Raw genomic sequence first — 15,395 nt, forward strand, 5'->3', positions numbered from 1 at the left:
TTATATGTACAAAACAGTGTGTTAATGCTTGTCTTATTGTCGGGAATTCATAATCATTACATCATTAATCAAGAATTATTATGCACTTGAATGTAAACTGGATGAACTGCATAGATCTTCGACTGGGAACTGCCCCGGATTCTGATTGGACGACAGTTCGCCACGTGCGCATACAAGACAATGATACAAGACCCATAGATTGTTTTTTCAGGTTATTTTGTATCACGTTTAAGAGGACTCCGAGAGGTATGTAGACTATTTTTGGAGTTACAGATTATACCACAGTTCTTTTTACCGGCGTGACATACAGCTGAAATGTCGATTTTCTCTGGCAAACACATCCCAGTAATGGGAGTAGCAGTTGCATCACCCTATGTGGTCCGACTGGCTGACGTTAGCAACCTACACATATACCAAGGAAACAGCGCGTAGACTTGTTAAGAAGACAGCGTATTCGAACAAACTTTTTGAAGGCTTTGTTAAAGTTGGGTTAATGTGTGCAACGGCTGGTTTTATGATCAGTCGGGGCTATTTCTGTGCAGCATTTCGAAGTACAGGTGACAGGAAGCAAGTCCTCCAAGTAAAATAGTTTTAAAGATTAACGCTTGCAACACGACTTGCATGTGTAGTTTGTCAAGCAGAGGGAGAGGCCACGTTCTGCCAGCCCTGACATGTGGCCCACATTTTATAACTGTTTTTTCGTATTGCAGTCTGTAGCATATAGTATACATCGTATGCTATAATATGACACAGCCGTTCCTACCAGCTGCAGCTGCTATCTTGACCCTCATCTGAAAACAAACAGCTCCAGCCGCAGCCGGTTTGATCCCCGTAGGTTCGAATCGACCTCGGGACAGGGGTGCCTCCAAGCCCCCCCCCCCTATTGGAAAATCTCATCTATCATGGTGCAATCATTGTAATGTATAAATTGTGTTTTTCCACAAAAGTTTTCTGCTAAGGGAGAATTCCCCCTGCTCCCCCGCATTAAGGATGTTCTGCAGGTGCCATTGCATCCTCTCCTGACAATCTGTCCTTTTGGCTGATGTGTTGTTCTGTCGATTGCCTCTGCGGTTTGATAGGGAATAGCTACTACTATGATACAATCATAGACTCTAGTTACAATGCGTTGATTGGATCCTTGACAACATTCACCTGGATTGTAACAAACATATAGGTCAATGTTTTCTTGTGTAAATCCCCTCAAGAGAAGTGGTTGCGAAAGGGCAAATTTGGCCATGATTACTCTGGAATAGTTTGTTTATAGTTCATTTATATCTCAAAGGTTTTAGGTCATTGACCTAGAGTTCAATTTGACCCCTGGATAAGTTGAAAATTAGAATATCCGGACAGAATTGTCAAGACAGATTTGATCCAAATCAGTTGATCCTTGAAGTCTGGATTTAGTTAACAGGAAGAGTCTGCACCTTGCCCTTTATTGCTCATTATTGTAGTAGCAAAACATTGCATTATGTCCTCCAGGTGTTGACTGAAGCTATTGGGAAGCCAAATTCAGTTGGAGCTTGCAGTGGTGAAGAGAACAGCACCATCATGTCTGGGGGCTCGTTTGATATCGACGCGCCACGATGGGACCTAACCACGTTCACAGGGCGACTGAAGCACTTTTTTAACATTACGGATTTCACAACGGCGCTCTTGCCGGATTCACGCCTGGACGAGGCCAAAGCGTTGGTAGAGAGCTGCAGGTAATCTTCATCGTACATTATGCCCAAAATATTGGGATCATGTAGATGCCATGCAGTGTTGTGTTGCATTTCTTTGGCCTGTAAAAGCATTGTTGTTAGTGGTCCTGCCATTCATTTATATAGTGTCTGTGCTTTGATTCTACCTTTTTTTTTATTTATGTCCGGTCTGGTTGATCAAATAAAAAAAAAATGTTGATTTTCTTGCAACATGTTGATATTGCTTGTGCAACATAACCTCATACGCAACACATAATGTGTTGCGTATGAACTGATCCCTGGACTCTGATACCCATCCGGACCTCTGCAGGGCGGGCTCGGTTCCCCCAGGAACCCCAGAGGAGCAGCTCCACTACGCCAAGAAGCTCTACGACTCGGCCTTCCACCCGGACACGGGGGACCGCATGAACATCATCGGCCGGATGTCCTTCCAGGTCCCCGGGGGCATGGCCATCACCGGCTGCATGTTGCAGTTCTACAGGTTAAACCACACACATTGCACACACACAGCGGAGACAATGGGGTTCTGTTTGGCGTTGTCCTCCTAACTCTCATGTCTCCCTCCCAGGACGGTTCCTGCCGTGGTGTTCTGGCAGTGGGTGAATCAGTCCTTCAATGCCCTGGTGAACTACACCAACCGCAACGCCGCGTCGCCCATCACGTCCAAGTGAGAGACATGCAGGGGGAGACACGGTGGACAAGGCACATGATTAAAGCCCTCTGAAGGGGTTCCAAGCAGTGCTTGTGGTTCAGTAAATAGTCAAGTCGATTTCACAGTGCAATGTCACTGATCGCCATGAGCATGTTATATCCCAATATTGTATGAGGAGAGAACAGGCCATGGTTATAAAGCTACTGTTTTGCAATGTTGAATAGCTCAGTGCATGTATGGTTTATGCCCCTCTGACTGAGCGAGTCAGTAGCTAGGATCAATAGTTGAAGCCTTAAGTCTGCATCTCCTTAGTTTCTCCCAGAACTAGGTCACATACCACCATACTAAAGGTTGGAGGGTCGTGTTGCTGTGTTTACCGGTGCTCTCGTTCACATATTTCCACAACCTGCAAAACCTGTGGCTTGCAACGATTTAGGAAAATGTTTTCCTTGTTAATTAGACAAAGCCAGTTATTTATATGACTATGGGAGGGGAAACCAACCCAAGTATTGCGTTAAGCTGATTATAATTGGTCCTGTCACGTGTTCATGTGGTCTGGCTCCAAATTAATTAAATTGGTCATGCTTTGATTTCATTTTATCCTTTTTCCTGTTTTTCTTCCAGCCAGATCGGAGTGGCCTATTTAACAGCCACCACCACAGCCTTGGCTACGGCCGTCGGACTCAACCTCTACACAAAGGTATGACTCCTCCCATTCCCCTTCAAACCCCCTCCAGAAAACCGTTTGCTGTGTGCACAGGCCCTAAGGCAACAACACAGTCCCAGCCCTCGCTTACATTCCCAATCAGTGGGGAGGAATGACGTCTCGCCCAGCCGGACAGGGGGATGTGCGTGGTCCGACCCTGGGTTGTGATGGAGGCCTCACGAGCCTCTGACCCAATGCTGTTGTCTTGCAGAAAGCCCCGCCCCTGGTCGCCCGCTGGGTCCCGTTCGCAGCTGTGGCCTCGGCTAACTGCGTCAACATCCCCATGATGAGGCAACAGTGAGTCAGCCGGTTCTGGTACCCCAGTGTTGACAGAGCAGGACCTGAGTTATTTATATGGTTTGGTTTTATTGAAGGTTACTGAGATGTGGATGTTGGCAGAGGAGTTAGTCTGTTAGAGGAGTGATCATGGAAGGACATAAAAAATAAATAAATACTTAATCTATTCATGATTTTATTCGCCAATAATCTCAGTTGAACTTTATATTATTATTTTGTTTATGGTTCTTTTTTGTATTTGTATTTGTCTCTTCTCTCAGGGAGATCCTGAATGGCATTGCAGTCACAGACGAGAACGGCAACAAGCTTGGTCATTCTAAGGTAGGTCTTCCGGCTTTGGTTTGTATTTATTTTCAAATGGGAGCGTCTAGGTCTTGTAACCACCAGCTTATGCCTCATGCACCTGGGTAGGGGATCACTGGTTAAACTATTAGGACATTGGCTTATCTAAAGCTTTAGCGGTGTACCTGCTAGGATGAACGCTGACGCGGCTGGAGATCACGAGTTTGGATCTAGCCAAAGCTTTATTTTTTATATATATATATATATGTATCTATTCTTTTATTTGAATATTTTTCTAAAAATGATTTAATTTGATGTAAGGATTAAACCATGGGTTCTACCAATATTGGAAAATACAAAGGGGTGGGGATGTGGTCATAGTGGGACACTCCTGAGTGGTTTACTCCGCTTATACCCCATTAACCAACCACAATTTCATCTATAACATCATCAGCTGAAATTTAAATATACTCCACAGAGCTTTGAGCATATTGTTTTTGCCTGGTAATCTGGTAGAAACTTGTATTTTACCGTTGTATTAAATGTATTGATTTCTAGCATTTTAACCAAAAAGCAAAGTATTAAACAATGATGTGGTATTAATTCTGCTTGTCGGTATAATGCTTTATGATCCAACTCTCTTGTTCTACTCTCTAGAAAGCAGCAGTTAAGGGCATTTCTCAAGTGGTCCTGTCAAGGATTACAATGGCAGCGCCTGGCATGAGTATGAACCTTTTTTTATTATTTTTTCATCCTTATGTACATCTATCATCGATTAGTTGGTTTGCATTGTATACGTTTTGGTCTTATGTTGCCTTTCATCCCCGTCTTAGTCATTCTTCCAATCATCATGCAGAGGCTAGAGAAGTACAAGTTCATGCAGGTAAGAACCTTATCCTACACTGCCACGTCTCGTGAAATGCACACCAATAGATCTTTTATGTATGCATTGTATGGATGTATTCATATATTATCTATTTTCTTTCCTTGTTTTATAGAAAATTACATATCTTCATGGGCCACTCCAAGTGATGTTGGTGGGCGTGTTGTAAGTAGGAACGAAGTGGAAGTTGTTATTTTTTGTAATGCGTTTAAGTAAGGGGGTGTCGACTGATCCAAGTGGTTTGTTTTGTCCCCTGCAGCCTGGTGTTCATGGTCCCGGCCGCCTGCTCCCTGTTCCCCCAGAACTGGTAACTAGCCCGTTACACATGTTAAGCGTTGCACCATCCCTTGGCCCTCGCCTTATTATTACTCATCACTGATGGCCAGTTGGATCAGTGATGGCCAGTTGGATCGCTGGTTGGAGGACATTATCTCTTACTGGTTTCTTTCCCCTCCCAGCTCCATGGCGGTGTCGAAACTGGAGCCGGAGTTGAGAGACTCCATCAGGGGGCGCTATGGAGAGAGTGTACAGCACGTATACTTCAACAAGGGCCTTTGAAGAGGAGGCTACTACTGTGTCTCTGATATTTGATGCCAGGACAGTGACGATGCTGTTGTACACAGTGCTTAGTAGTGATGGTAGCGGTTTCAAATGGCTTCTCTCTTTCTTTCTTTCTTTCTTTCTTTCTTTCTTTCTTTCTTTCTTTCTTTCTCTCTTTCTCTCTTTCTTTCTCTCTTGTGTGTGTCTATTCGAGGTGCATTGTTATTTCATCTTTCCTTTTTGGTAGTTCTCCTCCTTCAGCTGACCTGACTTACTTTGGACCCAACCGGGTTGTCCATTCCCTCGTCTATATCCAAAATGCGTGGTATGTCGTTAGCCCCGACGATAAACCAAACCCTCAGGAACAACACATTACGTTGCTGGAACAATTAAGCTAGAAAGGACAATACACGTGGATGCATCATGATAACATGGGTGTGTTTCATTTTGAACAATAATAATGTTGCACCGCTTACAATGCGATTTTTGTCCTTCCTAATGCTTTTTACCTCAATGAGGGCCTTGCCTTACCTGTGAGCCGTTGTAAGAGGACTACTGCTATCAGACTGCTCTTCGTACACCATTGTCAGTGTTTTTAAACAGTGATTATTAATTTCCCTTCAATTCTGTGCCTCTTTTGTGGTCGGTGTGATGCTGCTGCTATGCATTAAGTATCGACTGATTTTACTGTGAATTCAATAATTTGTGTGCATTGGTTTATGGTTTAAATCAGCCTGTTCAAACATAAATCGCCAAATCTTAAAAAAAATATGGTATTGTTTATGTGGACTTAATAAGCTTTGATAACATGTTTGGAAATCTTTCGTGGTCTTTTATACATTTGAATAGAGGGCCCTCCATAGAGTAGACAGAGTTGCGACTTTGGATGCTTACTACAAAATAATGTAAAGCAGAATGAGATTTTTATATATCCATAGATGTAGAACTCTTGATAGAAATGGAGAAAGAAATCTCTATAGATATAGGCTATAGATTTAAATAACATTAATACCCTCTGACTTTGATGGTGGTTGCATAATAAAACAAGAAAAATATATGCAGCATAGAAGTCAGTCTTTAAGATCCACTGGCCTTGCCTAGTGCCTGAACGCAACCAGCCAATAGCGCGAGCGCCCACAGCTGGACATATTGTTACCGAAGGGGGCGGAGTCGTGAGGGCAGCTTTATAAAAACGCCTTGATCCCCTAACAAAAACAGTCCCACTAGACAGGCTGGAAACCATATACGTGCGAACGTTGACAACAGGCTGCGGTAACTTGTACTGTTTATTTTTGTGCTCACAGTATTCAAACTAGCTGAAGTATTTAGCCAATCCATTAGGGGAGATCGTGAGCACAGCCCGCCGTGAGTGTTGACATCGGTAGGTCTTTTGCAACAGGGCTCTCATTGGATCTTGCTTCAACGTTCTGCGCCACATATAGTGACAAAGAGACCCCACTAAAAAAATGCCGTTTTCAATGAACGGCTTGGTTTGCACGCTGGCTGTGTTGATCCTGTGGCGGGCAGAGGAGCTAACAGAGGCGTGCAGCTGTGCCCCCGTGCATCCGCAACAGGCGTTCTGCAACGCGGATGTGGGTAAGTAACGCTAGTGCGCAGCAGCATTAACTGTTGTTTACATAGTCGCTATCGCATTGACCCGTGTTATTTGATGTTTTTCGGCATTTTCTAGTTAATTTATTCTCACTCACTATTCCGCCAATCACTGGTTTGGTTTGGTTGGGTAGGGTGTTGCTGCACAAGGCCATATGTCCCATAACAGTTTAGGGAGTCATTACATGGCATTCAAATAAAATGGCACAATGCTAAACTCATGGAAGTCGTGTTGATCCTTAGATTACCTATATTTTGAACTTGAGACGTTTAATATTAAAAACAAAAGAAATAAAAAAGATATTGGCTGTTCTCTCTGATTTGCCACAATGATTTACAACTGCGCGCGCCGCGCACACAATTGCGCATAGACTCATTCAACTCTTATCCCAAGCTCCGTTTGTGGCCCCTTGGAACAACGTTTTGGTTTTGTCACAATACGGATGACCTTCTCGGATATGATATATTGAATGGGTTAGTCGGACCTAGATCGCAGTCTTTAATTTGTTATTCTATTGTTGTGATTACACAAGACAACAAGGCCCTCTTTAAAGGGAACTATGCATGTTTACCAAGGCCCTTTTGGTATTTATTGAAGACTGGACGCGTTTCCAGTAGCCCCCAGGACAACGTGGCAGAGACGGCCCGCAAAACTGTATGGGGAGGAGGGCGGGGGGGGGGGGGGGGGGGGGGGGGGGGGGGGGGGGGGGACCAGCCTGGGTGACAAGAGAGGGATACAAAGAGGAGAGTCAATCTGCGTACTGAGAGGAATGTAATGACAACTCCTTAGCCACGGAGTCAAGCCACCAGCTCCCTGCCTTTCCATCGCTTCTTCCTCCTCCCCAAGTCCCTCTCTTCTCTCGATCTTTTCTTTGAGGAGTGGTGCAGGACAGGAATTGTAGGAATGTTGCTGGGGGTTTCCAGACTTTTCCCCAGGACAATCACACACACACACACACACACACACACCCTCACAGTGGGGACTTTCAATAAGCAACATCAAAGTTGCTGCACTGGTAGCCTGTTAGTTCACACCTCATTTACACATGTACACAGATAACACGCAAGCACCCCCACCTCCCTGCCCATTGCTTGGGCAGCATTCAGAGCGCTTGGATTGGCTCTCGTATCACCGTGGACGGTCTGAAGCCATCTGGCCAGGGCACATCTGGCCAGGGCATGCTCTGGAGGAAATGGCACAATAAAAAAATCACTGCCGTCTCAAATATGCACAGTATTCACTAAGAAAACGATTCCAAGGAATAATTCTCTTTCGGAGACGCTCCTTGTTAGTCTGGGGCCCTCATACCTTCCATCTCACACTCTCCACGTAGCCCGCCTGATGATGCATTTCATGCACACCCACAAACAGGTTAAAAATAACGTTGTTCCTCTTCATTATTGACCAATGACTGTGACTCAGTCTTGGCGCTGGCAAGCCGAGAGCGTATGATGTGTCGGAGGGGTTTGTGTGCCTTTCGTTAACACTTTGAGGCAGATCTGTGGTTCTTTTAAAGCCATTGCCTAGTCCTCTGTTGCCTGGCCTTGGTAAGCGCTATATGTTAACCCCAGTCGACTAGGAGGAGGAAGGCATAGGCCATGCCGCAAAGATGTGAACGGTAAAAACAAAGGTGACTAAGGTGATGAAAACCTGCTTTGTGGTTGTGTCTGTTGCCCAACAATGATTACCAATGAACACCCGCGCCATTGACAAACATATGTATTAATCATGTGTGTGCTGAAGGATGCGGGCTGTGGTGTTCCAGCGATGAGTACAGAGTGATTGGTGCGCACGGGCTGTCTGTTGTTCTCTCAATCTGCTGGCCGCAGAGGGGAACTTCCATTTTTGCCTGGGGGCCAGGCCAGACTGTCCTCCTCCTTAGTCTAATTGGAGGAACTTCATAGTCAGCTTCCCTTTCTGGGAACGAGGTCCACTGGGCACCTGACTTGGCACTGAGGAGTTCTGTGGAACTGTTTTGTTTACCCGAGGCTGCCCATAAACAAAAATGTACTTCTTAAGGGGAAAATGCTCAATGGAGTCTAAGGAAACAAACATGACAACACGACTAAACATGTTTATAATAACATGTATTCAATTGATGCCTTGCAAACTGAAGCATTTCTACAATAAAATGGGTTTCACACTTAAATTAAGTTTTCTCTCTGTGAAATTACACATACTTGTGTAGTGTCACGGTCCCAATCAATGAAACCCTAATCAAGGTGATACGCTTGATGTAGCCTTTTGTTTCCATGTCGGAGCAGAATAAGGACATGTCTGCTAGAAACACCAGCAGAAACGTGATGGTGAACTTTATATTCTGTCCATGTTTGGAAGACACATTGGGTCTTTGCCCCCTGGTTAGCACAGTACCAGGTTGTATTGTCAACAAAATATGAACAATACAATTTGGCATCAAATCAATGTGAGCTCCTCTGCAGGACATTGCAGACCTTGTCACATTACAGAAGTAAGACCCAAGTTTACCCCGTCTATAATCCTGCAATCAGGTAACCACAAACCCTGTGGGATATCAAACCTGAACTCCTTGAAGTGACGACACCTGTGATTGGCGGGTTAAGCAACCCTCAAAGCAAAGTGAACCAAACATTAAAAAAAAAAGAGCAGCTCCCAGCCAGGGGGTGGGACTCTGATAACCACAGGGGTGGGGGGGTGGGATGGAAAATATTACGCGGTGCTACTTGTGCACATGTTTAATCCATTAAACATGGCACTGGGGGGTACTTATAATGTGGGTCAGCTGGTGGTTTGTGTAAATGGGGGGGGGGGGATAGTATTAATGCCAATCTCTCACTCAACAGGTCTCTTAGTACTGTAGTAGCCTAGTTATAAGCCGAGGTCTGTTTTGAAATTTCCATTGTACATCATGTGGTCAGCAGCTTCCATCCGACAAAAGGGTTTGGGGTTACAAAGGAGTAGTCTGTCCCAGTGTGGCAGGGGCCACGGCAGGGAGCAGACCTGCCTGCAATGCGCACACCGAGGTAAACAAGGGGTCATCTTCCACAACGGCAGTGGGCAGCAGAGCCCTCTGCCTCTGTATTACGTCCTGCTAACTGCTGCTCATTAGCTGGAGGCTCAGAATGAGGTCAGGAAGTGAGAGCGGAAAAACTGAATGGAATGCAGCAGTGAGAACACACGCAGCACGCAGCAGCCAGGTATACTGTGTTTATATACGTGGACCCGGGCTGCTCCTGCGTGTTCACAGAGGCCTCGAGATGAAAGGGAACATTGCGGACGTTTAGGGAACGAGGTTTGAGTGGCACTTGTTGAACCGCGTGTGGCCTTTTTAGTAAAGAATCTCACTAGCACAAGCTAATCAAGAGGCTATTTTGGGTGGTGTGACCAAGCTATCGGGTCTGAGCGGTGACGTATGCAAAGAACACAGAGGATGTGGTGGTGTGGGTGTGGGTGCTTTGGCCGAGGGGTGTGAAGGACCAATATTGTGAGCCATTGTTGACTTGATGAGCTGTGAGCGCCACCATATTTGTGTTTGCTCCAAGCGATGATCCCGCCCAATGGGTGTGAGAGCCACAGCAGTCCACCCCGTGCATTAACGGATATGTGTGCACTCCAGGATATTTTATGGATTACACCTTTTTATTTTTTGCTCATATTTTTCATTCTGAACATAAGCTTCCATACGCATAGATGGAGCGCACACACGCATGAAACTAGTTACTTGGATTTCTATGGAATTCGACAATACCAAAGCATTAGTACTTGCAATCCAGTTTATTTCGTAGACCTCCTTTTTAGAGCATTTGGCTTTGGATTTTGTTCCAAGGTAGTACTGGATTTGATTTTTTTCCTGATGTGCAAGACCAGTTCAGGATTTAGTATGATCCACATATGGTTATGCTTTCTATTGCGACATAATTTTCTCTCTTCCGGGGCTGTTATTCCCGGAGGACGTTAAATCTATAATATGTAATATATATATATGTATGTTTGTATGAAACTAGACAGCTATATAATCCTTCTTTTAAAACAGGTTTTGTGGTCCATTTGCAGTTTCCCTATTGAGCCGAGCCAAAGAGGAGTTCAAAGCCTTAAACGGCAGTTTCTTTCTTGATAATGTTAACGTGAATTGGACCGTTTTACTTGTACTTCAATATGGCTCTGATCAAACTGGGTCACTAACCAGACTTTATAGGCCTTCATGTGGTTTAAGTCTTTAATAGCGCCAACAAAATGTTCTGTCACTGAAGTCTTTTTGTAGCAGGGTGGCAGAGTTTATGCAATCTTGCGCTCCTATTTCCCCTTTTTCACATCTGTGTTTCTGACTTTATTATGTGTGTATGTGTTTGCGTGTACACTTGTCTAGTCTGGGATAACCAGCACATGGTCTGACGCGGTCTGTTTTGTTCCGCTCCTGGCAGTGATCCGGGCCAAGGTGGTGGGCGAACAGGAGCTGGACGCTGGCAACGACATTTACGGAAACCCCATCAAACGGATCCAGTATGACATCAAGCAGATCAAGGTCAGACGGGCGCCGCTCACTTTGGGGAAACTTCTATGTGACGGCAGAATCTGGATTCTTTAATTCAGTGATACCTCTAGTATCATTATGTGGACTCAAACCTCCAGCAACGTAGATGTAATGGAAACGATACCGTCCTACAGATCTCTCTCTCTCTCTCTCTCTCTCGCTCTCGCTCTCGCTCTCGCTCTCGCTCTCTCTCTCTCGTATTATCCTATAGATGTTCTGTTCACCTGCTTTCATATATAAAACCTGTAGACCTGGACCTGTAGAAATACAATGTTTCACCAATAGCTTTAACGCATGATAGAATCACACTTGTTATATATTATCGCAAAATGACCGGAATCGTGAATTCCCTGCCGATTCCGTCCCTGTCTATTCATTCGAACTGGAGCCCCCCAGAAATAGTTCAACCCAGAGGACATGACTCTGACCTGACCCAGTGGTGTTGCTTTGTGGTTAGATGTTCAAAGGGCCCAGCCGGGACATCGAGGCTGTTCTCACCGCGCCGGTGTCTGCAGTCTGTGGCGTTACCCTGGATACCAGCGGAAAGAAGGAGTACCTGATCTCAGGTCAGTGTTTATTGTACAATCCCTTCAATGTGCTACTTGCTATTTAGGCATGTATTTAGATGCAGGTCATTAAAGGGTGCGGAAACACCAAAATACTTTTTCAGTTGAAAACCATTCTGTTTGGGTTTCAGTAACTGTTGAGGTAACATTTTTGTGTTTTTTTTTTGGACCAATGTATAAAGTTGAGTTAAACAGTGGTAATTCTCTATGAACATGTGTGGTCTGCTACTTATGGCTGGAAACACTTTTCCAAAGGGCTACTTGGCCCAGAACTACACCTGGGAGTCAAACCCCCACCCTTAATCACGAGACCATCCATTGTTGTCGTTGAATAACAACAACGGTTCGATTGTTGTCTTTGGAATATACATAATTCTGGAGCAAGAAACCTCAATATCTTGGAACAAAGATTTTCAGATGGGAAAGCAAGGAACAAAAGAAGATGCGGACAAGAACTCTGCATCTAAATATATCTCGAAAACTAGACACACAGACACACAGACAGACAGGCAGGCAGACAGACAGACAGACAGACAGACACACAGACAGACACACAGACACACAGACAGGCAGGTGCAGGTGGAGACTGGTGGGCAGACGGAAGGTCTCTAGACAGGACATTTGGCGAGGTCGAGGATCAGCTGTTTATGTTATTATGGGTAATGATATGCTGCTACCTAAGCCCTCTGGAGACGGGAGTGAATGTGTACGTTCCTCTAGAGGGAGGATGTGTACGGCAGGGGTTGCCCTAACGGATATTTTGCTTTGGTTCAAAACAGTCAACTAAATGACATTCGTAAAAATCATGAAGTGCATACCACGATACGACTCTCTTGTAGCACACTGGGCGTTCCAAGAGGCTGTATAAATATATGCTATTTATTCTGTGATTAAGGTGTGTGTATATATATATATATATATATATATATATATATATATATATATATATATATATATATATATATATATATATATATATAGTCAAAGCGAGAACCTTAATGAGTTCAGTTAACAGGATCTAATCCACAACACTCAAATATTTACCTGCCCTTACTCCCTGCAAGACTAGTAGCACTCACAGCTTCAGTGGTGACAGTTTAACACACATAGACATGAAATAAATAGACCTAGCAAGACGTGGAGGGAGGGAATAGAGAAGTGCACAGGAGCATGATCTCATGGCTGCTCTGGTTTCCTCATCGCGAGGCAAAGCTGGACCCGCAAACACTCACCCCTAATTACAGAGTTGTAAGAGAGAGGAACTGCTGAAGCCAGCATTTCCTCTCTCTGGGAACCACGGTTTTGTTGATGATTTAGGACGTTGGAGCCATAGGCGAGCGCAAAATGACCACAAAGCCAGTCCACAAGTCGGGAGCGTTGCAATAAAAAACAACAATGTTTCTAGCAGTGAGGCATACGAAGGGTTTCAGTAAAGGATACAAGTGGGTACAGACTTTGTTTCTAGACTGGCGGGAGATAAGGCTTCCAACTTGTTGAGGGTTGCTCTGCAGACAGGGAGGGATGGTTGTGTAAGGCAGTAGGTGAGGGGAGGGCGCCAACCGGTATGCTAGCCTTCACCACAAGCAGGTACAAGATTTGACAAAAGCAGAAGTGTGTGGTGGGCGCTAAATGCCGGTTTTGCATCTGCGGTGGCTGGCCATCTGGTTCGGATTAAGACCAGCTGATATTTCCCTTGTTTTTAGCTTTATTTTTTAGGAAATGATGACTGACGAAAACAAAAAGCCTTTCCAATAACCCTCGTTTCACCTGTGCTCAATCAGTTTGAGATGTAACAATCTTTTATTTATTTTATTAAATGTCAGGACTATTTGTCCTTCACTTTAGGAGATAAAGTAGTTTCCCTTGGCGTCATGTCTGTCCTTATCTAACCAGACGGTGTGTTCCAACCATAGACATTCTGCCTCCAGAACCCTTCAGATACCATGCAGTAGTAATCTTTGTGTGTTTTTGAATCCTTTGTGTTTTGGTGGTTTTATCTTTTATCCCCATCTGTCTGGCTCCTGTGCAGGCAAGGCCGAGAGCGGTGGACGCATGCATGTGACCCTGTGTGACTACATCATGCTGTGGGACAACATGAGTCCCACCCAGAAGAAGAGCCTGACTCAGCGCTACCAGATGGGCTGCGAGTGCAAGGTAGGTGCAGAGTGTGCAGAGGAAAGGTTTGCACTGCAGACATGACGGCGTAAAACCATGCCTTGACCTGAGGGACAAGTCTGAAGCAGGAATATTGGCTAGGTCCTGATGATGATCAAATTAAATAACAAATACGTATTCGTTGGAGCGTAACATTTCAGTCGAAAGAGCGCATATAAATGGAACCACAAATATAAACAGTATTTTGACTAAAAACGCTTTACCACCAAGTCGGGTAATGTTCAACGAATTAACCCTCGACTGGACCAATGCGTTCATGACCAGCATTGATGAATGCATCAGACCCAAACCCCAACACCGCTTGGTGGGTACGTTGGCTGCCATTAGATGTCTCTTCTGCAGGTTAAGTGCACGCACTGCATGCAACCCTTCTCAGGATGCATCCAGTAGACTGCTGATTAAGCATGCTCTGGCACACATATCCTGCCTTGATAAAACCGAGTTGAAAGGGCGTTTATAGTGTGTGTGTGTGTGTGTGTGTGTGTGTGTGTGTGTGTGTGTGTGTGTGTGTGTGTGTGTGTGTGTGTGTGTGTGTGTGTGTGTGTGTGTGTGTGTGTGTGTGTGCGTGCGCGCAGATCGTTCGCTGCCCCACGCTACCCTGTGAGATCTCTGCTCCGGAGGAGTGTCTGTGGACGGACCTGATCATCGAGAAGCAGGTGTACGGTCGCCAGGCCAACCACTACGCCTGCGTCCGGAGGGCCGACAGCTCCTGCTCCTGGTACCGGGGCATTGCCCCCCCCAAGAAGGAGTTCCTGGACGCTGAGGACCCCTAGTCGTATGACCTGTCCGTCAGCCCACTGCACCAACTGAATTCAAACAAAAGAAAACTAAGAAAAAAAGAAGAATATATATATGTGTTTAATGATTCCATCAGAAATGTTAAGGTTATGGATAAAACAGGCAGTGAATTTTATAAAGGCAACCTTAAAGTGTAGTTGTCACTAAAATGAGTTGTCGTTCTGAGAACAACTTCTGGTATCTAGTTTCCTTTGTTTCTGTGGATCCTAGTCATTTTTGTCAACATTATGAGCGTAGAAATCCCTTCACTCCATCGCTATCCAATGGGTTTTTAGAAGAACAAAGATCTCCTTGCTCAACTCACCTCTCTGGTTCTCTAAGGTTTAGACAAGGGAATTGGATGTTATTCTCAGACATGGCAACACACATATGGCTTCATATGACATGGATTGGTCAAGTGATGATGTAATTCCTTCTGAGGCTGGCGTCAGGAGGTTATTAATTCTAAGAGAGACAGAGCACTTCCTGCCCCACGAAGCTCTTAACTTTGCTCTCGCCCCCCCCCCCCCATTATAAATATCTGAGCTATGGAAGATAATTTGTGACTTGTTGTGTATTTACTTTAAATTACCTCATTCTCCAGTTGTATTCCAAAGCCAAATTCCAAGTTGCCTTTTTTTATGATTGTCCTCCATATTGCTTGTCAAGTCCAAATCGTATCAACTGCTTCTCAC

General features: G+C 44.8%; 2 protein-coding genes across 2 annotated transcripts in view; both read left to right on the plus strand.

Moving 5' to 3' along the window:
- The first annotated feature begins 81 nt into the window (after positions 1 to 81).
- Positions 82 to 5,879, plus strand: sfxn2 (sideroflexin 2). The gene is made up of 12 exons (XM_030339622.1): positions 82 to 246; positions 1,480 to 1,703; positions 2,011 to 2,181; positions 2,269 to 2,367; positions 2,977 to 3,052; positions 3,270 to 3,355; positions 3,616 to 3,676; positions 4,295 to 4,361; positions 4,471 to 4,520; positions 4,636 to 4,685; positions 4,780 to 4,827; positions 4,979 to 5,879. Exons 2-12 carry the CDS (start codon positions 1,549 to 1,551, stop codon positions 5,076 to 5,078), a joined length of 963 nt encoding a protein of 320 aa, XP_030195482.1. The 5' UTR covers positions 82 to 246; positions 1,480 to 1,548; the 3' UTR covers positions 5,079 to 5,879.
- Positions 5,880 to 6,255: 376 nt separating this feature from the next.
- Positions 6,256 to 15,395, plus strand: part of timp2a (TIMP metallopeptidase inhibitor 2a) — a 10,320-nt gene continuing 1,180 nt past the window's right edge. The window contains exons 1-5 of the mRNA XM_030339623.1: positions 6,256 to 6,656; positions 11,073 to 11,173; positions 11,640 to 11,748; positions 13,778 to 13,902; positions 14,499 to 15,395. The exon at positions 14,499 to 15,395 is cut by the window's right edge and continues 1,180 nt beyond it. Of these exons, the coding sequence (XP_030195483.1) occupies positions 6,527 to 6,656; positions 11,073 to 11,173; positions 11,640 to 11,748; positions 13,778 to 13,902; positions 14,499 to 14,696 (663 nt within the window). The 5' untranslated portion in view covers positions 6,256 to 6,526 and the 3' untranslated portion in view covers positions 14,697 to 15,395. The remainder of the gene's footprint in view (positions 6,657 to 11,072; positions 11,174 to 11,639; positions 11,749 to 13,777; positions 13,903 to 14,498) is intronic.

Source organism: Gadus morhua, chromosome 18, assembly GCF_902167405.1.
Source record: "Gadus morhua chromosome 18, gadMor3.0, whole genome shotgun sequence".
NCBI classification, from domain to species: Eukaryota; Metazoa; Chordata; class Actinopteri; order Gadiformes; family Gadidae; genus Gadus; species Gadus morhua.

Excerpts from the sequence above, each read along its gene's own strand:
- sfxn2 (XM_030339622.1), top strand. The coding sequence starts at position 1,549 with ATGTCTGGGGGCTCGTTTGATATCGACGCGCCACGATGGGACCTAACC. Across the intron at positions 3,053-3,269 it reads GACTCAACCTCTACACAAAG|AAAGCCCCGCCCCTGGTCGC; the intron begins GTATGACTCCTC and ends GTTGTCTTGCAG. Across the intron at positions 3,356-3,615 it reads ATCCCCATGATGAGGCAACA|GGAGATCCTGAATGGCATTG; the intron begins GTGAGTCAGCCG and ends CTCTTCTCTCAG.